Source organism: Oratosquilla oratoria, chromosome 2, assembly GCF_046742065.1.
Source record: "Oratosquilla oratoria isolate Oo_2021 chromosome 2, ASM4674206v1, whole genome shotgun sequence".
Taxonomy (NCBI): Eukaryota; Metazoa; Arthropoda; class Malacostraca; order Stomatopoda; family Squillidae; genus Oratosquilla; species Oratosquilla oratoria.
The window spans coordinates 60,931,090-60,957,459 of record NC_134778.1 but is presented as its reverse complement, the minus strand read 5'-3'; the positions used below and the strand labels follow the sequence as shown (position 1 = coordinate 60,957,459).

Genomic DNA, 26,370 nt, shown 5'->3' with positions numbered 1-26,370 from the left:
CCTGGAAGGCTGACAGTCACCAGACTGGCCCCAAGGTCTCTATTAACTTTAATTGTATCTATTACACTTTTTCACATTGAGAGCTGACAACTGCTCTCCTCTTCATACCACTTTCAGCCAGTGACATTGTAAGTCTCACACTGTTACAAAACGGATAGTAATACAAAGTTTCTTAGGTTTAAGAAGGAAATAAGCAAGAATTGTTTTACTAATAGGGTGGTCAACGAATGGAATAGACTTAGTAATCATGTAATCATCACTGAAACTGTCAGTTGTTTTAAGAAACGATTAGACAACTTTATGGATGGGGATGACAGGTGGTGATGGATATGGAGCTGCCTAGTGTAGGCCTTATGGTCTCTTGTAGTCTCCTTCATTCTTATGTTCTTTAAGATCTATGAGAGATTCTAAGGAATGTTACCAGCCACTATGGGGCTGCAGGTTTTCCATGTAGTGTAACTTGAGGCAACTATTGATCGATTAATTGAACCCAACTAAGCCAAATGTGTGCAGTTCAGAACTCTGGCTATGTCACACTAGAGACAGGAAACTAAAGTGTCCTTAAACAATGCACTTAACCATTTTAGTGGACTGGTGCCATTGTGATATTTAATCACAACATTCATAGATAAATTCCTTCATTTGAAAGTTCTATCATACAGCTTCTCTCTGCTCCTTGTAACCAGTCATTACATTTTTAAAGGTTTTGTCCAAAAATGATCAAATAAATGCAGTAAATCTTGTGAACCTTTATTGAAAACCTAACAAATATATTTAAGACAATTTTCTCACACTTTTTGTTTTGATATTTTTCACATTACCTCATGCTATCATTCTAATATATTTTCTGTTCCTTAGAAGTAGTTACACATTTGACCATAACACAGTGCACATTATTTTCTTTTTATTCGCATCAAAGGGGACACACTGCATATGGCTAATATGGGTGATTTCTTTTTATGTACTTATGAGCCATTTGCTCAAGGAAAGGGAAGGGGAACAAAGGGATTGTTAACTCCATATTTATAAGAGCTCTATTCTTTAATATTCCCATTCTACCTTAAACGTGATAAGAAATTAACTATATTGTGTTTATTTCAACTTTGAATATGCTCTAATACCCAGTGCATATAGCCTCAAAATACCCCTAAAATCCTTTGATTTTCTTAAATTCTCTCAGAAGGCTTACAGCAACCAGGCCTTTCCATCCCCTAGCTGTTTGGGTTTGCTTTGATCACAATTGTGCGCACCCGCTTGTCACAATTATTCCTACAAATCCTGCCCAGAGCTGAATATTTCAGCATCGCTGCACAGTAAGCCGACATTCCAACTCTGGTAAGCAAAGAGTTGTGTGTGTGTGTATGTGTAAGGTCACAGCATTACCCTAGATTGGGCCATACATGAGCTCTAAGTTCTCATCTAGGAGCATAACAGCTGCCAATCATGAGTCCAACACATAATCCAAGACCATAGTGGAAAAACCTATGATCACTAATTTTCTTCAAACATAAAAAAAGCTTGCAATTTGCATATCATGCAGATATCAGGAGTTTCTGCACCCCCTTCAGCCATGTTGCCACATCTATTATCCCCCTCCAAATACCAATATGCCTATTTGTGATAGAAAATATAAATAATAGAAAAAAAAAAGATATAAGAATAATAATAGAAATAAAAAATCTTTGGTTTGTTTAGCACTATCAGGCTGTGCTAGTGTAAATTAGTATTTCAAAAGTTACAAAATAAGTAAGTATGCCATATATTTAATGAAAAAAAAAAGTTACAGACATATAGAAAAATTAAACTTTAATGCCTAATGTGTGCAAAAGCCATTTGTATCAAAGAGGGCCTTGACTTAAAGTTTATATTCCTTGATTTTAGTTTAATCTATACTTTATAGATATGTTTGCATTTCAATATATAAGTATTCTATGTTTATTGCATTTTGAGGGCAGTGCATTTGTACATGTAACCTTATATTTTACTTGTAATAATTATTTCTTATGCATATGTGGCCTTTTAAGTGCTCCGCTATTTCTTATTCTATTTTTAAGAAGACTGCCCTGGTTTAATGTCAAAGGCACAAATGTTAGTCCTAAATTGCCATCACACTACCTCCCTAATTATGAGGAAGAAACCTATAGGTATATAGAATTAGTTTTAAGCCTATATTATAGTATTTGACTGAAATACTGGATAAATGTGTTGATTGTGGTTGGGTAGGGTATGCAGAGATAAGCTGAAGCAGACAAAACAGATTTTTAACAATGATTTTCTTCCATATTGCTCAGACAACACTTTTGCTTTGGTTCTCACAACATAATATTATTAGAAAGTAGACATTCAGCTGGACTCCCCTTATCCACATTGCAATCATTGCACTATTTCTTTCCCACGTTAGGAACCAATGATGGGTACATGTAGAGGTCCTGCAAGATGGACAGTGGAACTGCCCATTTTCAAAACCTGTCATTCCCTTAACCTCCATCCAGACGTACAACCTTGAGGGATTGACACTTGGTCTTTGGACAGGGCCTTTGATCTCTCTCTACCATCTTCAATTGTATTTCTTAAATATTTTCAAATATGGAAAACTGACAACCAAGCAACTGCTCCTTTGTTCCCAATACTTTCAGCCAGTGACAAAGAAACCATTCTACACCAATAAAACACAGACAATAATCTATTATACACACACACACACACACACACACACACACACACACACACACACACACACACACACACACACACACAACACCGCTCGTCGTCGCTCGTCGTCGCGCGACCAAGAAGGAGAGGATTTACAACGAAAAAGGAAAACCTGGTTTGTACTGTAGGGGTGGGGAGTGAATGTGAGTGCCCGAAATGGTATCTATGCAGTGCTAGTTAATTGTGTTAACTCGAAATTAGCAAAAATGAATGAAAACGGCTCGAAAGCCAGTTGCGAATCAGAGCCATCTGGAGGCAATCCACCGAACCGCGATGTAAACAATGAACAAAGCGCCACGTGTTACGACAATGACTTCTTAGGGTTTGGTAAGTACGAAAGAAAGAACTTAAGTAGATTATTAGAGATAGAGAGAGAGATGAGCAAAAATAGGACTCGGTGGGAAAATGAAATCATGGACTTAAGAAAAGAGGTCATTGGTTTAATTGATTGTTTATCTAAGACTAACCACGAAATTTCTGACCTGAAAAAAGCTAACTTGGATCTTACAAACGAAATTAAAGAAATGAAAAGAGACATAAATGAACTGAAGAATGAAAATGAAAAGAAGAAAACTAATGATAATAATAGCGAAAATCTAAAGCAAGAAGTGAACAACAAATTCCAAGAATTGACACAAAAGATCGAAGAAAACTTAGGTGGGGACAGTATCCAGGAAATTAAGAAGTGGAAAGAAAATATTGAAAATAAAGAAATTGCTTTCAAAGAAATAGTCAAGCAGCAAATGCAAGATAATGCAAAAGACACAATCATTCAAGTGATTAACGAAAAAGCAAACTGGGTCAGGGACACAGTAGATAGGAAGAAATGTATTGTGGTTTATGGGCTTAAAGAAAAACAAGGATTGGCGAGGTACATGAGAGAAAAAGAAGAAAAAGAGACAGCAGTAGAAATCCTTAATGAAATTCAGGGGGGAGATAGTGATTCAGGCACAGACTTAGAAGAGACTTACAGAATTGGTCGCTATACTAAGGATAGGAATCGACCTCTAAAGATAAAACTAAGGTCACAAGTGGTAGTAGAAGACATATTTGAAAAAGTAGGTAACTTGGCAAAGAGTGAAAAATACAATAAGATATGGATAAAAAGAGAAATGAGTACTGAGGAATTAGAAAAAGAAAGGGCGCTAAGAGAAGAAGCAAAGGAAAAAAACTTGAAAAGATCGGAGACAGAATGCAAAGAATTCCAGTGGAGAGTAATAGACTTGAGATTAAGACAATGGCGCTTCAAAACGAACAAAACAAGGGAAGAAGAAACCAGGGAGAAGGAAGAAAATTAAAAGTGGCCTATACCAACATTGACGGACTAATTTCGGGACTGAACGAACTCAATGATTATCTGTTAGAAGCAAAACCAGACATAATGGGAATTGTAGAGACTAAACTAAGAGGTGAAATACCATCCACTGTTATCGGACAAGGTTTATACAACTACTGGATAAAAAACAGGGACAAGAAACAGGGAGGGGGAATCATGTTCTTGGCCAAGAAAGACCTAAAGGTGACAAAAATTGCAGAGGGCAAAGGTAATGCTGAATTGATCATGATAAAAGTCGAAGGCAAGAATATGAAGAGTAGAAAGTTTGTGGTGACTTATGTGCCTCCAAAAACAAGCGCTTGGAAAGAAATTGAACATAAAAAAATGCTAGATGACACAAGAAAATCACTCAATGAGATACTAATGGGTAAGGGTAATCTGGTAGTTATGGGGGACTTCAATTGCAAAGAAATTTGTTGGGACAGCATGACAGTGCAAGGAGGAGATGACTCGTGGGGCAATGTACTGCTAGATATGACCATGGAGTACACAATGACCCAATGGGTCCATGAAAACACAAGGTACAGAAATAATGAAGAGCCATCGAAACTAGATCTAATATTTACAACAGAGCCTGAAATAGTGCATAAAGTCCAGTATGAGACACCAATTGGAAAGAGTGACCATGTACTCATCGAAACTATACTAAAGGAAGAAATAGACATAGAGAGGAACGAAAAGCATAGGAAAGGAAGACTGAGGTACAACAAAACAGACTTTACAAAACTAAAGACATTCTTCCGGAATGCAAACTGGGAAATATTTTACAGGGAAGAAACAGCAGTGGAAGAGAAATGGAATATATTGATGGAAAACTACAATGAAGGGGTAAACAGGCATGTACCAAGACAAAAGCGAGAGAGAGAGTACATTAAATGTTGGTTCAACAAAAGATGCAGTGAGGCAAAAGACAGAAGGGACAAAGCTTGGAAAAAGTGGAGAAAAGACAAAAAACAAAGCAAATGGCAAATTTATGTTAACTATAGAAATGAGTATGTTAATGTGAGAAGAGAGGAGAAAAGGAACCATGAGAAGGATATTATAGACAAATGCAAAGAGCAACCCAAACTATTCTATCGGTATGTGAATGGTAAACTTAAAAACAAACAGGAATTGGTGAAACTATGCCAAGGAAACATAGAATACACAGAAGATTTAGAGATGGCCGAAGTCATGAACAATCACTTTAAATCTGTTTTCACCAGAGAGAAAATACCGAATTGTGACATAGACGAAAACAAGAAATCTCCCCTCATGAATGAGTTTACAGCATCACTAAAGGAAATATCAGAACATTTATCAAGGCTGGATGTCAGAAAATCACATGGCCCGGACGGTATTGCAAATTGGATTCTAAAGGAGTGCAAAGAAGAACTAACAGACAAAATACACATCTTAATAAACAGCTCACTCAAAGAAGGAAAGATACCCGAGGACTGGAAAAACGCTAACATTGTACCAATACACAAAGGAGGAAACAAAGAAGAACCCACCAACTATAGGCCAGTATCACTAACAAGCACCATTGCCAAAATTTGTGAGAAAATAATCAAGAATAGATGGGTAAAACATCTGGAAGACAATGACATATTAAACCCAAGACAATTCGGATTCAGACAAGGAAGATCATGCTCCACAAACTTAATATGCTTTTACTCAAGACTAATAGACATAGTGCAAGAAAGAAATGGATGGGCTGATTGTGCATTCCTAGACTTGCAAAAAGCCTTTGACAAAGTACCACACAGAAAACTACTAAAAAAACTGGAACACATAGGAGGAATACAGGGAAACCTACTAAAATGGATAGAGGACTTTCTGACTGGTAGAAAGATGAGAGTAGTGCTCAGAGAAAAATATTCAGACTGGAAAGAGGTGATCAGTGGAGTACCGCAAGGATCTGTGCTGGCACCAATAATGTTTGCTATCTATATGAATGACATGGATGAGGACGTGAACTGCTACATGAGCTTCTTTGCCGATGACGCCAAACTGCTAAGGAAAATAGAAACTGATGAGGACTGTGAAGCACTGCAAGAAGACCTAAATAGGGTATGGAACTGGAGTCAGAAATGGGAAGTGGACTTTAATACTAAGAAGTGTAGCATAATGGAGTTTGGAAAAAGCAAAAACAGAATATCAGGAAAATATACAATTGGAACCAAAGAAGTAAAGAAAGTAGGATCCGAAAAAGATTTGGGAGTAATTATCACGAACGACCTGTCCTATGATATACAGATTAACAAAATTGTCGGGGAGACTTACAATTTGCTAAGATCAATAAAAGTGGCGTTTACATACTTGGACGAAGACATGATGAAAAAAATATTGGTTACATTGATAAGGCCTAGATTAGAGTATGCAGCGACATTGTGGTCCCCCAGTACCAAAAAGAATATAAAGAAAATAGAAAGAATCCAAAGAGCAGCTACAAAAATGGCACCTGCACTTGCAAACCTATCATACGAAGAGAGATTGGCTAAACTGGAGTTACCGACACTGGAGCAAAGAAGAGAGAGAGGTGACCTATTGACCATCTACAGAATCATGAAAGGCACAGAGGTACTCGATAGTGAGAACTTACTTAACTGGGACAAAAGAAACACAAGAGGACATGGAAAGAAAATAAAAAAACATAGCTATAGAAGAGAACTGAAGAAAAACAGTTTTCCTCATAGAGTTTTGGACACTTGGAACAAACTGGACAATGAAATAGTATGCGCAAAAACCATTCATGAGTTTAAAAACAAACTAGACACTGCAAGATACAAAGGCGGGACAACACGAGCATAGCTCCCCTTCCCGCAAAATACAACTAGGTAAATACAACTAGGTAAATACACAAACTGAAAGAGGAAACAGTGAGTGCTAAAACTATACATGACTAAGAAAAACTGGATGTGGAAAGATACAACAGTGGGTCACTACGAGCACAGCTCTCCTTCTGCAAAATACAACTGGGTAAGTACACACATGTACATATATACATATATATATATATATATATATATATATATATATATATATATATATATATATATATATATATATATATATATATATATATGCACACATACGAACAAAGACTGGACAAACTAATCTTATTAACTCTGGAGTAAAAAAGATAAAGAGGCAATTTGATAACCATTTATAGAATTATGAAAGGGATGGAAATCCTTGACAGGGATGATCTACTTAAATGGGGCAGAAGAAATACAAGGGGACACAAGAAGAAACTTAAGGACAGTTGCAGAAGAGATCTGAAAAAGAATAGCTTTCCACATAGAGTGATAGATACATGGAATAAATTGAAAGAGAAAATAGTGAGTGCTAAAAATATACATGACTTTAAGAAAGAACTGGATGCGGAAAGATACAACTGCGGGTCCCTACGAGCATAGCTTTTCTCTCGCAAAATAGAATGGGTAAATACAACTAGGTAAATACATATTTCAGTAGTATGGTCCCCACACAGAGTGAAGGATATAAGCAAGATTGAGAGAATACAACAAGCAGCAACCAAACTGGTCCCCAGCCTGGTGGATAAACCAAATAAGGAAAGACTAAAAGCACTGGGTGTGCCAACTTTGTAAGATCGAAGAGAAAGAGGTGACAGATTACACGGACAGAAGAGATCACCTGATTAAGAATGAGAGGGTTTTAAGAGATTATGAGAACAAATTAAGAAAGACCAGATGTCTAAGGGATGTGAAGAAATACAGTTTTCCATATAGAAGCATAAATACTTTGAATAGCTTAGAGGCTGATATAGACCAAGCTCAAAAAATACTTTAATTCAGATCTAAATATGGTAATTGGAAATCAAGGATACCAATCAAGTTAGAGCAGCACATGAATTTGAGGCTAGATATGATCAATCTGGATAATAGTAGACAGGATCCAATGAACATTGCTCCTTTCCTGTAACTTACAATTAAGTAAATACATACACACATACAACATTATATATATATATATATATTACAGAACAAGAAAAAGCTACTACAACTAAACAGCATCACAAAATGAATAAGAAAACTAGGAAAATGCACAAGTACAACAGACAGAAGGAAAACAATAAACTGTGTTAATGTAATAAACCCATTAAATTATAAAATATAAATTAACCCATTCTTTACCTATGAGACAGTTGAAACAACCCAAGGTAAAATATCTTCACTAAAACAGCAATGTAATATACATACATACATACATATACCAAGGCTTTTTCCCCCTTCCAAGGGAGGTAGCCACAAAAGGAAAGGCATAAAAACACTCCCACCCATTTCATCCCTAAATACACTCCACACCCCTCCCACCCTTCCTCTCATCTGAGCACCTCCTGGATGACGGGTCATCCCTGAACCCTGCCCACCGCCCTGGGTCAGAAGCAGTGTCGCAAGACACAGTACATCCACAGCAAGGCCGCTTCATTTAATCGGCGACCCCCCCTCTCCGTCCCCCTTTGCATATAAGGAGAGGACGGGGAGAAATCCCTTCGGGCTGCGTCAAAATTTACTCACACATACTCCCCCCCCCCCCACCCCCCCGCCTATTCCTCCTCATGCAGTCACAACATCATCCATATACAACCATTCTCCACTCACCTCTGTCTTCCGTCCTCTCCCTTCCTTCCTCAACAGACATTCCCCTCTTCCCCAAAGCCCCCTTCACCCCATCCATCCACCTCATCCTAGGACGTCCCCTCATGTTCACTCCCTCCACATCTGCCTTCCATACCTCTTTTACTAGTCTTTCTTCACTCATTCTTTCCATGTGTCCAAACCATCCTAATATTCTTTCATCAACCCTCTCTCCCAAATCCTTTTTCACCCCTGTTCTCCTCCTCACCTCCTCATTTCTCACTCTATCTAGCCTAGTAACCCCCACCATACTTCTCAGACACCTCATCTCAAACACATTCAAACTCCTTCTCTCTTCTTCTCTTATGTTCCACGTTTCTGCCCCATACAGTGCTGTTGGCACAATCACTCCTTCATACAGTCTCCTCTTCGCATCCATTCCCAAATGTCTATTTCTCATTACACTCTTTAAACCACCAAGGCATTTACTCGCTTCTCTCAATCTACATTCTACCTCCACCTTCACTCCACCTTTTCCTGCTACACTTGCACCCAAGTATCTAAAACTATCCACTTCCTCCAGTCGCTCTCCCTTAATGTTCACTTCCAGTCTACTGCCACTTTCACCCCTTGTACATCTCATCACCTTACTTTTACCCACATTTATCTTTAGCTTTCTTCTATCACATACTCTCCCAAACTCTGCCACCAGCTTCCTCAATCCCTCCTCTGACCCTGCCACAAGCGCAGTGTCGTCCGCAAACAACAGCTGACTCACCTCCCACTTTTCTCCATTTTCTTTAACCATCTCCAATCCCTGACTCACTACCCTAGCATTCACCTCTCGCACCACCCCATCCATGTATAAGTTGAACAGCCAGGGCGACATAACGCATCCTTGACGAAGTCCCACCTTTACTTCAAACCACTCACTCTCTCCATTTCCAATCCTAACACATGCTCTACTACTCACATAAAAACTCTTGACAGCTCCCAAAAGCTTTCCTCCTATCCCATAAATCTGCATAACCTCCCACAGTGCCTTTCTGTCTACCCTATCATAAGCCTTTTCCAGATCCATAAAAGCCCAAAAAACATCCTTCCCCTTTCCTATAGCTTTCTCACATATCTGTCTTACCACAAAGATCTGATCTACACAACCTCTACCCGTCCTAAATCCACACTGTTCCTCACCAATTACTCCTTCTGTTCCTCTCCTAATCCTCTCAATTAAGATTCTCCCATAAGCCTTCCCTACTACACTCAACAGGCTAATCCCTCTGAAATTACTACATTCACACTTGTCCCCTTTTCCCTTGTAAAGAGGAACTATACAGGCACTACTCCAGTCCTCCGGTACTTTACCCTCTCTCCAGCAAACATTAAATAATCTCACCAACCAGTCCACCATCACTGAACCTCCCTTTTTCAGACATTCTGCATGACATCCATCCAGACCAGGTGCCTTACCTGCTTTCATCATCTTTACAACTGCCTTCACCTCATCCTTCCTTATTTCTCCTCCGTTCTCCTCACTCATCACTCTCATTTTCTTCGTATTTCCCACTGCAGCTATCTTTCCTTCCCTATCCTCCTTCACATTTAGCAACTCCCTAAAATATTCTGCCCATCTTCCCCTCACTGCCATCTCTTCCATTATCAACTCTCCATCTGTACCTTTTACCTTTTCTTCCCTACTTGATTCGCCTCCTCTTCCTCTCTTAATTTCTTTCCAAAACATCTTTTTATTACTTTCAAAATTTTCTGTCATACTCCTACCCCATTTCACATCTGCTCTCCTCTTTGCCTCCTTTACCTTTTGCTTTACTTCTCTTTTCTTTTCTTTGTACGTCTCATATGACTCCCCTGTCCTCTTTTGTAACCAATCTGTGAATGCTTGCTTCTTCTCTTCTACAACCTTCTTTGTTTCCTCATCCCACCATTCACTACCCTTTCTTCTATTTCCCCCTGTCCTTCTTGTTCCACACACCATCCTTGCACACTTTAAGACTCCCTCCTTGAACCATCCCCATTCCTCCTCCACACCCATCTCTGCTCTATCCTTTACTCCCTCCCACTCCTCCTTCAGCTTCTTTTCGTACTCCTTCTCCTTTTCCTTTTCATTCAAGGAGTTCACTCTAAGAACCTCCCTACCTTTTGTCCCTTTCCTCCTTCTCCACCTATCCTCCACTCTCAACTTACCTTCCACCAAAAAATGATCTGATATTCCCCCACCTTCTCCCCTTTGCACATGTACATCCTTAACTCTTCCTATCACAATCCTTTTTACCACTACATAATCCATTAGCGCTCTATCTACCACCCTTCCATCCACAACCCTCTCCCATGTCTACTTATGCTTGACTTTCTTCTGAAACACTGTATTTGCTATCATCAACTCTCTTTCTAGACACATTTCCACCATCAACTCTCCACTACGATTCTTTCCTGGAACTCCACACTTCCCAACCACTCCATCGATTGGACCATTTCCCACTCTAGCATTAAGGTCTCCCAGTACTATTACATTGACATTTCTTCCTAAACCCTCTATGCACTCATTTAAATCTATCCAATGTAATATAATTAACAATTATTTTTCCAAAACAAATTTCAACCCCACAATTCAAAAATACAGGAATATGAAAACTCAAACTAAACACATGCCAGTCCCCACCCCCTTCTCCAATAAAGAAGTGGACAGGATAATAAAGAAATTGAAAAATCTCACACAGAAGCCTCTGATAATATCTCAAACATCCACCAAAGACCTTGGCCTAAATGCTAGTATTTTCCACCACTCCAAGATGTGCAACAAAATTTCAACAATCTAGAGAAGAGCACATGTATTACTCATAATAAAACCTAAACCAAATAGAAACCCAGTCTCCTACAGAACCATTTTATTACTATGTACTAGATCCAAGATGATAGAAGGATACAACATTATATATATATATATATAATATATCACAGAACAAGAAAAAGCTACTACAACTAAACAGCATCACAAAATGAATAAGAAAACTGGGAAAAAGCACAAGTACAACAAACAGAAGGAAAACAATAAACTGTGTTAATGTAATAAACCCATTAAATTATAAAATATAAATTAACCCATTCTTTACCTATGAGACAGTTGAAACAACCCAAGGTAAAATATCTTCACTAAAACAGCAATGTAATATAATTAACAATTATTTTTCCAAAACAAATTTCAAGCCCATAATTCAAAAATATAGGAAAATAGCTACAGGGATATGAAAACTCAAACTAAACACATGCCAGTCCCAACCCCTTTCTCTAATAAAGAAGTGGACAGGATAATAAAGAAATTGAAAAATCTCACACAGAAGCCTCAGATAATATCTCAAACATCCACCAAAGACCTTGGCCTAAATGCTAGTATTTTCCACCACTCCAAGATGTGCAACAAAATTTCAACAATCTAGAGAAGAGCACATGTATTACTCATAATAAAACCTAAACCAAATAGAAACCCAGTCTCCTACAGAACCATTTTATTACTATGTACTAGATCCAAGATGATAGAAGGAAAAATGTAGAAAAGAAATGGGGTCATGAGTTCAAGTCCCAGGCCCACTACTGGCTTGTTATGTTGATTCCCAACAGCCATGGCCAGGCAGGGAGGTCACCCAACATCATCCTGAAAAAATACCAGGAACTTGGCCACAAGTGACAGGCCTTTGCCCTAAAAGGAGCTTCTCACTTCCCACTGTGTGGAAGTAGGATGGTGAGTTAGGAGTCAAATGAGCTAAGAAGCAATCGTGAACACTTATAGCATGAACAAATCAATTGTTCATGGCATGAAACAATAGGAAAAAGACATTAAATATGCTCTGGCTGTGTGCACACCATGATTAGCAAAAGTGACTATGTATGTGATAGATGATACCTTAGAGATATTGAAAAAAGACTTAGATACAGTAGACCCTCGTTTTACGCGGATTTTTTATGCGCAGTTTTGAATTTACGCGGATTTTTGGGTTTTTGGGTTTTTGTATATATATATATAGGTGACAGCTAATCATTGTTTCTTTTTCTAAATTTATTATTGTGACAATATAAAATAGATTTCATTTTAATTTGGTTAATCAATCGAGTTACCTGACTCAATTAGTTTTGTGGCTAAGATTCAGCAAGTTGTTTGTGTTGAGTACCTCTTGTAAATGAGTCGTTTGCTGGCGTTGTGGGCATGAAGGCGGAAAATTCAGAACGTGGTTGTTGATCAGGTGAAGAAGACTGTAGCCTTAGCAAAGGAAGTTGGCGGTGAAGGATTTGCAGATATGGAGGAAGAAGAGGTTCTGGAACTGGTTCGTGGCCATGCAGTTGAGCTGTCTGAGGAGGAACTGGTGGAACTCGTCCAGTCGGCCAGTGAGGAGGAGGAGGAGGAGAAGGGCAATGTTGAAGAAGAAAGCCAGCCACAGGAAGGATTAACTTTGGACTCATTGGCAGCCTTGATACGACAGGCCTCCACTCTCAAGGCTGCCATTTATGAGACTGACACATCCATGGTGAGGGCAATTGCGGCGCAGAATGGCATCGACAGTGTTATGGCGCCCTACAAAGCCGTTTTGCAGGACATGAAAAAGCGCCGAGTACAATTGCCCATCACCATGTTTTTACAGAAACGTGGTGGTCCAGCTAATTCTGATGCTGAGTCCGACTAGACTGCTACCTAGACTACTACCCCTTCTACATATATTCATTTCATGCACTGTTTTTTCTTGTTCTTTTGTTTGTATTGTATTGTTTTCCTATTTTTCTATTGTATTATTTTGTTCAATATGGCAATTCATTGTGGAAATAAAATTATTAGGGTTCTAATGATTGTTTTGGTATATCTCCTTCAGTGGCGTAATTTTACGGGGTTTTTGGTTTCCCGCGGGGGTGCCGGGGCCCTAACCCCCGCGTAAAACGAGGGTCTACTGTATTTGGATAGAAGACTTAACCTGCTGACATGTATCACTCAACTCCAAATTCATAAGGGAAAAACCAAAACAACTCGTTAACACTGCTGGTGAATGCAATGTTAATGAAAACCATGAACAAGAAAATAGTGAGTAAAGAAGAAAAATATGGTGATAGGCTAAATTGTGAGAACAGCTATTGTGCATGAAAGAACAAATAGTCTGGATCCAGCAAGGATTGGTTTGATCATGATAAGAAAAGGTATGGCCTGCATCAGCAGATCATGTAGCAGTATACTCTTACTCAAGTTAATTTGCTGAGGCAATAAAAGAAAAGGCTAAAGACCTGAGTAAGTGTTTGAAGCTGACAAAACAGGCTTGTGGTGGAAGAAAATGTACCCCAAAACTTTTATTTATAAAGAGGAAACAAACCACTCTTGGATTTAAAGCATCTAATGATCATGTGATGAAGATGTGTAGAAATACAGCAGGACACACACCAAGCTCAAAATTCTATACCATTCAAAACACCCTCGTGCACTGAAAAACAGACTTCAATCGGCTACTAGTGTTTTACAAATTTCCATCTGCTGTACTTACTCAAACTATGAAGTATCATGAAAATGGCTCAAGAAGTTGGTGGATAGTTTTCTGGATTTACAGCCTAGGGTAGTAGAAGATTAACCTCTGGGCCATTCTGGTGAAGGATTTGGTGATGAAGAATTGGAAATACTTGTTGAGGAACAGAAGCAAGTTGAAATTGAGGCTAAACAAGACAAAAGTGAGATATCTCCAGCACTGAACTTCACCAACCTTAGAGAAGCATGAATATCACAGACCCTCACTGATCACCTGTTTAAAATATATCCTTCGTTCAAACAAGTCCATTAAGACTATGAGATTGATAGTGTCATGCAGCCTTACATTCACATGACTATGAAGAAAGAAATGTCACAAACATCGATCAAACACTTCTTCAGTCCATTCCATAGACAGTGATAAGGCTACCAAGTGACTTAGATTTAAATCTTGAAATGTGGTGAAATCTACGTCCATAAGAAACCGAAAGTGAAAGGGAGTGTGAAAGCAAAGGTGTAGGGTATCACACACCACCACACTGACAAAGAGTTGCCAGGTATTGTAATCTTCAAGTCATGAAAACCCTCCAAAGCTTTCTTGATTTCTATATACTTGTTCATTCAATAAAAGCATTTTCAATGTGATATGTAAACTGTTTTTCAATGACCTACCATTCTTTCATAAGCTACATATAATGGTGGTATGTAATATAACAAAAACTGAAATCAGCTGGTACCTACCTGACAATAATAAGTATTGATGGTTTTGGGTATCAACAAGTATGTAAGGTATATAGCCTCCACTGATAACATGGGAGATCTGTACAACAGGTTCTTAAGCAAAGCTGCTTATTGTGCACAACTCAACACTTGTTTTCTGTAACTTCAAATAGATCCATCTTTTAAAAGATAGGGCCAGTGTGCTGGCTGAAATAGGCTGCCCTGATATGAAATCCATGAATTTCCCCTAATGAGGCTTTGACTGCTGAGTATTAGCCAACCAAGTGAATAGATCAAACTCCTCTAAAAATCAACCCGGCAAATAAGTCATTCCCAAAATAGACAAGTGTCAGTGTTTAGGTGACCTTGTTTAGGTGACAATCCCAGACTTAAACAGCACCAACACAGTATCAGCCTGGCAACAGGCTGTCCATCATTTATTTCTGACAGCAACACAAAATCTCTTTAATAAGCGACTTAAAGACTGAACTGGAAATATGGCCAGTTTCCTAGAGCCTCAGGTTTCCTACAAGAGAGAACCAGGGCAATAGATGGACTGATAACTCCAAAAGGCAACAGAAAAAGCTGGATATACCTCCATTTGACTTCATTGCACTTTCTATGTCTACTTACTGGCCAGAAATGAGACCAAGATGCTCCTTGCAGCCTCAGAATCCAGTGTCTATAAAATGAATCATACAATTTCTTGAGTTTGCCATAAATTATGTATAGCTTCTGCCAAAATTCAAGTTGGCATTTAACAAGAATACAACGAGACAGGATACAGCCAGCTGTGGATTCCTTAAGTTTGATGGGATTGCTTAAAGACCTGGCACAATAGATGACCTTGTGTTCTGGCCAGAGGCATGTAAACAAATATCTTGTCAAAAATGATTTGTGACGTTATGTAGTTATTGCAGTCATCTCCACTACCCTTTCCTTTCAATATTTGGGTGACAAGACCTCACCACTATTGAGATGACATCAGTCTGACACATGGCTACAAAAAAACTAGAGGCCATTAGCTATTATATTTCCCCTGTCAGAGACCATCCTGATTTCAGTAGTTGGGAAAAGATACTGTGACAATACTGGTAGCTGACTCCACATGTGGGAACTTCAAAATCAAGAATTTGAAGTATTCTACTCATCTTGATTTAGTCTTATCTGTATTATGAATTGTTCACTCATAATGCTGTTAGAGAGTACAGATACTTAAAGTGCATTTCAAGTGGGGTGAGAGTTGTGTTCAAGGAGATGGTGTTCTTCTGTAATGGCTCTAGAGTAGTGCTCCCAATCAGTTAGTAAATGGGCTGCTATCAGGTATATATGTCACATTTCAGTCCAGGGCCCCATTCCTTGCTGGCCATGTTATTCAACTCTCCTCAATGACAGCTAGTTTCTCCACCAACATGTTCCTTGGCACTGACTTGGGTTTGACTAAAAGATAATCCTCAGCTATTTGATATGTAAGGGGAAAAGAGCCTTTGGTATATGTATGTATGTTTGATACCCAAAACTTCTTTACAACTCTCAAAAGTGCTTAATACCTTACAACTATTTGAAACTGCCACAGCATAACCCAGCTTACCCAACACATGGATATGTCATAATTCTTGGAATGGGAGATGTTTCGGGTGTCAAATCGTTCAGTCTTCCTGAAGTTCCCCCTTGGTATTGGAAATCTGTTTATGTGATATGGTTTAACAGTGTTACTGGCCATCAATGATGAAGGATTGAGATCCCTCTTCTCTTAAAAATGTTAACATCAAATTGATGTAGCTCCCAGGCACCAGGTGTTCAAGATGCTCACGTCACAAAGATACATAACATAAACCATCTATTATCTCCATGCACACAAAACAGAAAACAGTGCAATATTTCTTCTCTGCAAGATGAGTAACCCTAAAAACTACTACCAGCTACCTCAAAACCACACGTTTCAAATAAAGAACCTTAAGGCAACACACAACAACTTGGAATGATTGTCATCATTATAAGACACTATATTATTTTATAAACCCTGATTTACTCCTTTAATAACTATCAAAACCTTAAACTACATAAAGACTAATTTCTGATACTGTAAAATATGAAAGGTACAGCTGCCAAAAACATTTCTAAGCTATAGCTCAACATGTGCATGATTTGTGTGGTCCCCCTCTCCATTGCCAAAAGACTCTCCATCCTTTCTTGGCTTCTCTTTACTTTTTTTGTTTTTTCTCTTCTTAGTTTTTCTGGACTTGCTACCAGATATACCCTGCTCTGAATCAGCCTCTACATTACTGAGATAGGTGTTGTAAACCTTTATAGGATCAATCATCCAGTGTTTGTGGAAAGAAATTGGGTTAGACCCTTCCAACCTGTCTTTTGCATAATCATATGGCCGTGCCTGGAAATGGAGAAATTAAATAATGAATGACTGATTGTAGACATCTAAAATCATGTTTCATTTTATGTATTAGGTCTTGTGCTGTGAAAAAGGAAATTGTTTTAGTGTTAACAAGAAAGGTTAAAACATATCTACTCATAGTTGTGATTGAAACTACTCCATTTGATGCTATTTGCTATTGCAAATTATTCATATACCAGTCCCAATAATCAAACTGTAAATAAATTAATAAAACATCTAGTCCATGTGACCAATCTCGATGTTTGGAAAGCTCAAGAAAATATAGATGGAGAGAAAATATCATCCATATACAGCCATTCTCCACTCACCCCTATCCCCTGCCTTCTCCCTTCCCTGCTTAACAGACATTCCCCTCTTGCTCAAAGCCCCTTTTCACCCCATCCATCCATCTCATCCTCAAGTTCACTCCATCCACCTCTGCCATTCACACATCTTTTGCTAATCTTTCTTCAGAGAATTGTGGTGAGATGTGAAAGGTTAGATTGGAGAGAAATGACTGATGGAGTACCACAGACCTGAGTTATGGGAAATAAACTAATAACAAAGGTACAGTAAAGGAGGAAAAGGACTTAAGGATTCTAATCAGAGGCAATCTATCACCAGAATGTCATATAAAGAAAACAACAGAAGAGATCTATAATTTGATGAAAAATAGAAGGAGACATGATGAAGAAAATCTCAGAAAATCTGATTCATCCTAGGCTGAAATATACAAAAGAGGCATTTTCACTATAACTAGGAAGAAGAGAGAGACAGACAGAGATTAAGGATAGTAACTATAATGACAAGACATACAAGGAAACACTGAAAAAACTAGAACTATCTACACTGGAAGAACGAATATAGAGATGTGATATGATAATGATATTCAATAGGAGAAAGGTTTAAAAAATGGACAGAGGGGAAATGCTATCATGGGATGAAAGATCAACAAAAGGTCATAATAGAAAATTTAAAAAAGCAAACTTATTTGCAAGATGATAGGAAGTATAGCTTTACACATACAAGTGTAGATTTATTTAACAAGTTGAATTGGATGAAAATATAAACCAAGCAGACACCAAAAATGAATTTAGAGCAAAGTTTGATGAATAGAGACAAAGAAGGGACCCCATGAGTTTGGTCCCAACCCTGTATACTATATCTAGGTAAATATAAGCATGCTAGTGTGGTTCCTGCTTCTCTGCAAAGGGATTTTCCTGTGGAACTAATGTCTGACGGGGCAAGGGGTTGATGGGGTAGGGAGTTTGGTGGTCAGTTATAAAGACTAAGAATGACCTAACTATTGTATTTTGTTAATGGAGGATGAGGTACACTGATGGTCATGATACTTTTAGGAAGATATATGAAGACTATTTTGCTAAAATGAGAATGAACTAAGGTTGAAGATATGTAAATTATTTGGTGGACTCCAGTTAAATAAAGTTATCAGGCAACAGCAGGAAAAATTATATGAAGACAATCTCTGTCATATGTGAGTTAATCAAAACAAGATTTAACCCTTAAATGACAGAAGGACAGAGCCTGAACAAGATTAACTGGCAGTTGCCATAAAAAGTAATAATGACAACCACTATCCTGGTTTTAGTTGAGTACAAGTGCTTACCTGATGAAAGTCCCAGTTGTGTAATACCTGGATGGCAAGACGACGAAAGCAGAGGCCCAGCATCATATCATCAGGAGCATCTGGACTGGGGCATTTACACTGGCCAGACATCACCACCTGCCTCACCTGGTTGTATTCACACAATAAAATTACAAAGAGAAAATAAATTATGAAATAGGATTCTAATGCTCCTAAATAAAAGATTCTTCAAATGTAAAACATATTCAATGACCAGTTAGAAATTTTCTCATCACAACTTCTTAAAACTTTTTACATGATGACCCACTTTACATACTTAATTTTGACTAATATCGGCTTATTTCATTTGACAAAGTGAGGCCTAATAGTGTGGCAATTGGTCTAGAATATCTAAAGTATCTTGCAATTTGTGATAAAAACATGAAACTTTGCATAGTGGTACTCCATAACATGTATTTACCTAACAGTTCCAATTTAATCTATATCCTTGATTTTCAATTATATTCAGATTTTAATTCATGTATTGTTCAAGTTTGGGCTACATCACCCTCTAAGCTATTCCAAGTATTCATACATGCATATGGAAAAATTTATTTATTATTTCACAACTTTTAGACATGCAGTCTTTCTTAATTTGTTCCCATGACCTCTTAAAGTCCTCCCATCCTTAACCAAAAGACCTCTTCTTTCCATGCAATCTATCCCCTTTGATGACCTGAATACTGTAATCATATCACCCTTTTCTTTTTGATCTTTCAAAGTTGGTAGACCCACTATTTTTAGTCTCTCCTTGTATGGTTTATCTGCCAGGCTGGGGACCAGTTTGGTTGCAGTCAATACCCCATAGAAAGGTATATACCATGCATAAATCACTATGTTATTAGGTGCTTCATCAAGGTAAAAAAATTAATTTTTGTCCTATGCATCCAGACAGCCAAGGTAGCGGCAGTCACTGCTGGGCGCAGATCCCTGGTTCCTGTACTCGTGTGGTGAGAATGGAACCAAATATATCACACAATACAGTGAGACCTCTCATTAATGGACGTTAATTAGCTGTGTTTGCGGTGTTTTCGCTGTGTTTTCGGTGCTGTTGTTTAGTGCTGTGCAATCACTATACCACCTAAAAACCACTCCAAATCAACGGATTATTCACATCAATGGACACCGTTACCCCCCTTTTAGTCCATTAATGAGAGGTAGTACTGTACATAACCAACAAAACAGACGTGTCTATGTTACCGCTTCCCTGTTGAGGGCAATGCCTCCTCCTCCTGTGATGTACTCGTAGCCATGGGGTGATGACAATGCATAGCCATATTTCTCGCCCACCACCACTCCCTTTTCAGATGGGTAACAGGCCAAAGTGGATAACATCCTCTCCACACTGGAAAACAACACAGCCACACCATTATTCAATCAATGAAAACATTCTTATGGGTACAAACACAAATAATATTTTGTCTTTTATATCAAGTTAACCCTTTACTGCCCATTCAGACTATTCCATCACCTTAACTGTTTTGTTGCATAGATTTGCTTTACACATTTCAATAAATAAATCCGCTGTCTCAGTTCTCCCTTACAGGAGACCTACGCCTCCACAAAACTGGGTACAGCCACTGGTTCAGCCCATAAGCATGTGAAGAGATATTTTTTTGTTGTAGTCAGGAAAGTGAGTGAGGGATGCCAAAGTATAAAATACAATGTCTCTTGTATGTGTCAATTCCACCTAGGGTATTTGATATCTGCAGCAAAGCCAATTCTGTTAGTACAGTAATCCATCTGTATAACAAACTACAGGGTGTAGAAACAAGGGTTGCGAGATTGTTAAGCTAGATTATCCATTACAGTATAATGGAGTTATCCACTCCCCCCCCCCCCAAGTACTCCCCTATCACTCCAAGCACTCCCCTCAGAGGGTAGGAAGCAAACTAAGAAAAAAAAAAGCCTTCAGTCAGTATACAATACAGATGAAGAGTTTAAGAGAGAAAAGAGTAGAGAAAATGTGAACATTATAAATAACATAACAGCGAAAAATGAAAAAGTCCTTAAATTGTTAGAAAGGTTGGAAACAAAGAAGTCCTCAGGGCTTGATGAAATATCAAATTGGATACTGAAAGAATGCAGACAAAAATTGGTGAACAAAGTATACAATTTGATAACTAGTTCACTAGAAGAAGGAAAGGTACCAAGGGATTGGAAATAAGCAGATGTGGTACCAATTTACAAAGGGGTAAAAAGCTCTTGGTATACAGAATAGATAGGTAACAGAGAGGTACACCTAGGTCTCTTAATGCAACATTTGCCAACCACCACTTGTACCTAGTTATCACAATCAATGACAACCTATCACCTGAAGCAAACATAGAGAGATAGATACATATATACATATACCAAGGCTTTTTCCCCCTTACAAGGGAGGTAGCCAAAAAGGAAAAGGCATAAAATCATTCCCACCCATTCCATCCCTGAATACACTCCAGATAGACAGATAAATATATGTAGTCTCTAATTGTATTCGTCATCTACCTTAGAAGAGTGTCATCATCAACAACCACAAGCCAATGAAGATTCGGCATTTTGAGAGCTTGATGGAGGATGAACATTGTCTTGGCACAGTGACCATGCTCTGTGTTTGGAATCCCAATATCTATTGTTCCAAATTCTTCATCTGTAAGGAAAGGATTGTATTAAGCTTGAACAAGTAAAAGAGTGCATCATAAAACTGCATGATCAATGAACAACAAAAGTACTGTGGTTGTATGTAATATGTTATCTTTCACTATTTTGCCTTTAGGTCCTGAAAATGTTCCAATTTTGTCATCAAACTCGAATTGCCAAAAATGTATATAAAATGTATATTTGTAATGCAAATGAGAGAGAGAACTATTTTATCAGTAATATAGTTATTGTATATTTCACTAAAAATTAAAGTGAGGGGAAGAGACAGTCTGCCAGCTAGGATCTTTGTTGGCCATTCCTTGTCATTGTTATGAATGTCTGTTTATGTCTACTATTACCATGACCATTCTTTTCAGTAATCCTTTTTTTTTTGTGCCAAGATAAGAGGGAAGGAGGAGGGTGGAGAGGAGTGGAATATATAGGACATGGAATAGGTGGGAGTGGTTTCTATGCCTTTTTCTTTTTGGCTACCCCCCATGCAGGGGGAAAAAGCCTTTGGTATATATATGTATGTTTTTTTATCAAAGCACTTCCAGCACTTGTGTTATGGCAAAATTTGAGAGGATGTGTGAGAGGAGAAAGCTGAAAGTAAAAGTGGGCAGAAGTAAGGTGATGAGATGTACATGGAGTGATGATAGAGTTAGGTTGTGAGTTTAAAGGGTGAAAGGCAAAAGGAGAGCTTTACTTTAAGTATTTGAAGTCACACAGGGCAGAGAATGGAGTGGAGGTGAATTATAATGTAAGGGAATAAAGTAAATGTCTCAGAGGAATGAAATGTGTTGTGAGAAACTGGTATATGGGGAAGAATACAAAGAGAAGGGAGTATGAGGGAATGATATATCCATGGCATTACATTGAATGGAGACATGGAATTTGGAGGCAGAGGAGAAGAGCCTAAATGTGTTTGAGATCAAATGTTCAGAGAATATGGTAGGTGTAATGAAGATGGACAGAGTAAGAAATGTAGAGAGGTGGAGTGTGCGGATTGAAAGAGAGCTGGTTGCTAGGGTAGATCAAAAAGTATTGAAATGGTTTAGAAGTATAGAAGGGATGAGTGAAGAAAGACAACCAGCAAGTGTGGAAAGCAGAAGTGGATGGGGTGCACCTGTAGGGAAGACCAAGAATGAAGTAGATGGACAGAGTAAAGAGGGCCACTGGATGCAAGCAGAGTGTCTGTTGATTGATTGATTTATGGAATTTTTGGCTTGAAGGCCAAGCACCAGAGTGTGTCTGTTGAGCAGGGAAGAGATAGTGCAAAAGATAGAAATGGATAGAGAGTAGTAAATGGATAAGGAATTTATGTAACCAAAAAGGATGTTCTTGTCTACTCTTGTCTTCTTGCATAGAGGGCTTTATATTTGTTGACACTATTCTTTCCTGGTTGGCAGTGCAACCTCTGGAAGGTTCTACAAGATGGCACCCATATAGAATAAATAAATGATATATATATATGGAATGTAAAAGAGTGTTAGGAATGTTATATACATGCCCAATGGAGGTGGGAGAAACTGGAAATGGAGTAAATATATATACTTTTTTTTTTCTTCATGGTAAAATTCCCTGAACTTCAGGGTAGGACCTTGTACCAACACTCACCTTCCACTTCACTATAGAGTGCATAGTTATTGGTGTGTTTTAGCCATGTACTTTGAACAACTGGTAAACGCTCCTTGTGGAATTTTGAGCATGTCTTGACAGCAAAGTGTACATTCTCTGATGGAACTGGAGGGCCCTGATGAAACCAAAGTGTAACATTAAAACCCATTCAACTTGTGAAGAATGTACTGATTTAAATTCCAAATAACCTATGGTGCTATGGTAGAATTTGTACAGACAGGTATAGGAAAACAAGGGAAGGGAAATACAAGACTCTGGAAGTCCCTTTATTAAGTGAATAACATGACTCAAATGGTTGTAATTTGTCTTTCTCAAGAGACAGAGTTAACAACTCCACCTATTGGTAGACATTAATCACCACATCTCCATCAGTAATTTGTATTGTGGAATTTGTACCTGTTACTTTATATTTTACACCATAAATACAATTATTTATCAGTTTGATAAACTAACAGTTTGAAAAAAAAAATTCTCATCACACTCACACAATCCCTTGGAGGCTTCATAAGAACAACACATTTTGCACTTTGTTTTATGCAAAACTGTTCTTCATGCACCATGAAGCTTCCACTCTTTCTAATCATCTTGGCAAACTCATAACTTGAATCAATTGTAAAATCTTTTGCTAACTTTCTCCCACTAATTATATTCTTGTTTAACCTGAAACAAAAATGGAACTTGTAATTTCTTAGGTTGAAATATAAATAATACTGAATTAAAATACTAAATGAAAATTATGAAAGATAACATACATGACTACTATTATGACAGTTAAAATGGTTTTTTTTCCTCATCAATTGTCAAGCTTTGAGTTCCCTTAGTTCTTAATTGCTAATCATGTGAAACTGCCTCTATACATCCCTCCTCACCTAACTTTGTTAAAATACTGCTTCAATATTTCATTAGTGCCTCCTATGAGTCACTCAACAAGGCCTGTTTGCACTCATCTGGGTTCAGGAGTGAAACTTAGAAACACTGTTCTTTGAACACGTCATAACTAGTATGCTCACTACAGCTTAGTAGATCAACTTGTTATACAAAATTCATTGTCTCCTAGAGTATTCATGACAGGTTTTGGGAATGGGAAGGGGAGAATATAACCTAACTGAGATCCCCTCCTCAAAACAATTACTATGTGGCCTCAATAGTAAATGAGAAAGAATTCTCAGATAGCAACCCCAAATTGGAAGTGACAGGTAAATTTACTGTATCATGTCTTTCTGAGAAATCTTTATTTAAATCAAACTGCTTCAGTTTTATTTTTTCCTTTGTGATGGGAACTCAAAGATCAGCAAATGACATGGTGATTATAGATTTGAATCTGGACAGAAGTTGTTGATGTAAACAAAGCCAGCATCATGGGCGATTGCAAGGCAGCTACAATGAAAGCAAACCACAAGCATTTCATGCTTAAATGCAAAGTAACAGTTATCCTATTTTCCACTTTAATGTGTTCATTAATACCAAAGCCAAATTGACAAACTGCTAAGCTTGGATTGGATCACAGAAATTTGCTAAAACAAAGGTTTCTATTTAGTGAAATCTGGTTATTACATAGACACGTTGACAATAACATAGAATATGGCCTGAATGGAACAACAGCTGATGAGCTATCATGCTCAATAGGGCACATTATCTGATGACCCAATTAAACCTAAAGTAAGCACTGCTGCAAAAGTAAAACCCCAATGGATGTTGTTAACAGTCCGTTGCCATCATTAGTATTTCATGTTCAATAATGCTCAGATTACTTGGAATTTCAATGTTTTTCATAGTACTTTACAATCATTATTGGTAAATATCAAGACTTGTCCAGAAAAGTATATGGTACTGTTAACCACTCATCATCTTTTCTTAGAGTGTCCCGCTGCTGCTGAAATATATTTTAGGTTGATGGTGTTAGTTTACATAATAAATCAATCTGCTGCCCAAGGTCTCTCTTTCTAGAACTGTAACCCCAAAGTAACTGACCATGGCCACTGATTCAGCCCACAAGTCACTCAGAAAGGAGACCGTGTTGCTATGGCTATGGTGAAAGTGTGGAAGTATTGAATGAGGTGATCTGTATCTTCTGTGTGGTGCCTGCATCTAGAGCAGTTGGAGTTTACTGCTGTTTTAATGGATATTGGATGGGTGTATGCCTTGACTAAGCCACCCCTCTAATAATTCAAGAAGTACCTGTATTTCTTTAAGGGGCCAGTGGTAGGGGTTAGCATTTTTGCTTTGATCCTGAAGAGGAAAATGGGCTCTCAAGTTGGCATCTCCATCTTGGACATAAAAATCCTGATTCAACCCCAGGGGTAATACAGAGTTATCCAACACTATAATACCAAGCAGACATCAAAGGTTTTGTAGATCAATGTTACAAGTCAATGCCAGCACCTGATCAGCATGCCCATGCTCATTACAACGGTACCAGACTACATTCACAACCACAGTCATTCTAACAGTCCATACATTTCTTATGCACTTCATGCCATACATACAGTGCAATCTTGCCAAGCTAGAATAAGCCACCATGGCAAAGGTATGTTGGCTATAATGTCCCCTACAGAAGAGCCTGGTGCCCCTGCAGTAGAACCTCAAGGCTGACTTATTCAATTAACTTTGTCCTTCACTTACACTGAGGTCTCATTCTTTTAGGCTCCTTCTGGTTTACTAATAATGATTTGATCTTGTTAACTAGAAGTAAAAAACACAGAGGTTATACAATTATTGGTTACAAATGCATTTAACTTGAATCAGTGCTCTGGTACATTGCTTGACCAACACCAAAAGAATTTTTTTTTTTTTTATGTCCAACTGCACCTTGGTATATACAAAAATTTCTTAATAAATAATGTCACGTTAGAACACCATCCCCCAATGTTCAGTTTGTGTTCATGATTGAGAGGCTACGTGTACATACACACATACAACAAAAGGGACCTTTCTAATTTATAAGGGGAGTGGCCAAGTCAAAACATACACCCACATCCAAAAACCCATTCACTGTCCCTCTCATTTTAGCTCCTCATGGATCCATGATTATCCACTACAATGCTTAAGTCAGAGGCAATGTAGCAAGACACAGTACCTCCACAGCAGGACCCAACAGTTTAAACTGGTCCCAGACTACTTCATTACAAAACAATCCACCCACCATTGTCCACTCAAGAAATTCAAGGAAGACGTGAAGAAATACCATCAGGCCATGCTATTTCCTCAACCATT

General features: G+C 38.1%; 1 protein-coding gene across 2 annotated transcripts in view; it reads right to left on the bottom strand.

Annotated features, from left to right (window-relative positions):
- Positions 1 to 13,555: 13,555 nt before the first annotated feature.
- Positions 13,556 to 26,370, bottom strand: part of LOC143039383 (beta-1,3-glucosyltransferase) — a 33,078-nt gene continuing 20,263 nt past the window's right edge. For both annotated transcript variants that reach the window (XM_076209313.1, XM_076209323.1), the window contains exons 8-13: positions 23,643 to 23,817; positions 23,137 to 23,272; positions 21,388 to 21,529; positions 20,098 to 20,242; positions 18,880 to 19,005; positions 13,556 to 17,252 (exon numbers count right to left, since the gene is read on the bottom strand). In XM_076209313.1, the coding sequence (XP_076065428.1) occupies positions 16,986 to 17,252; positions 18,880 to 19,005; positions 20,098 to 20,242; positions 21,388 to 21,529; positions 23,137 to 23,272; positions 23,643 to 23,817 (991 nt within the window). In that variant the 3' untranslated portion in view covers positions 13,556 to 16,985. The remainder of the gene's footprint in view (positions 17,253 to 18,879; positions 19,006 to 20,097; positions 20,243 to 21,387; positions 21,530 to 23,136; positions 23,273 to 23,642; positions 23,818 to 26,370) is intronic.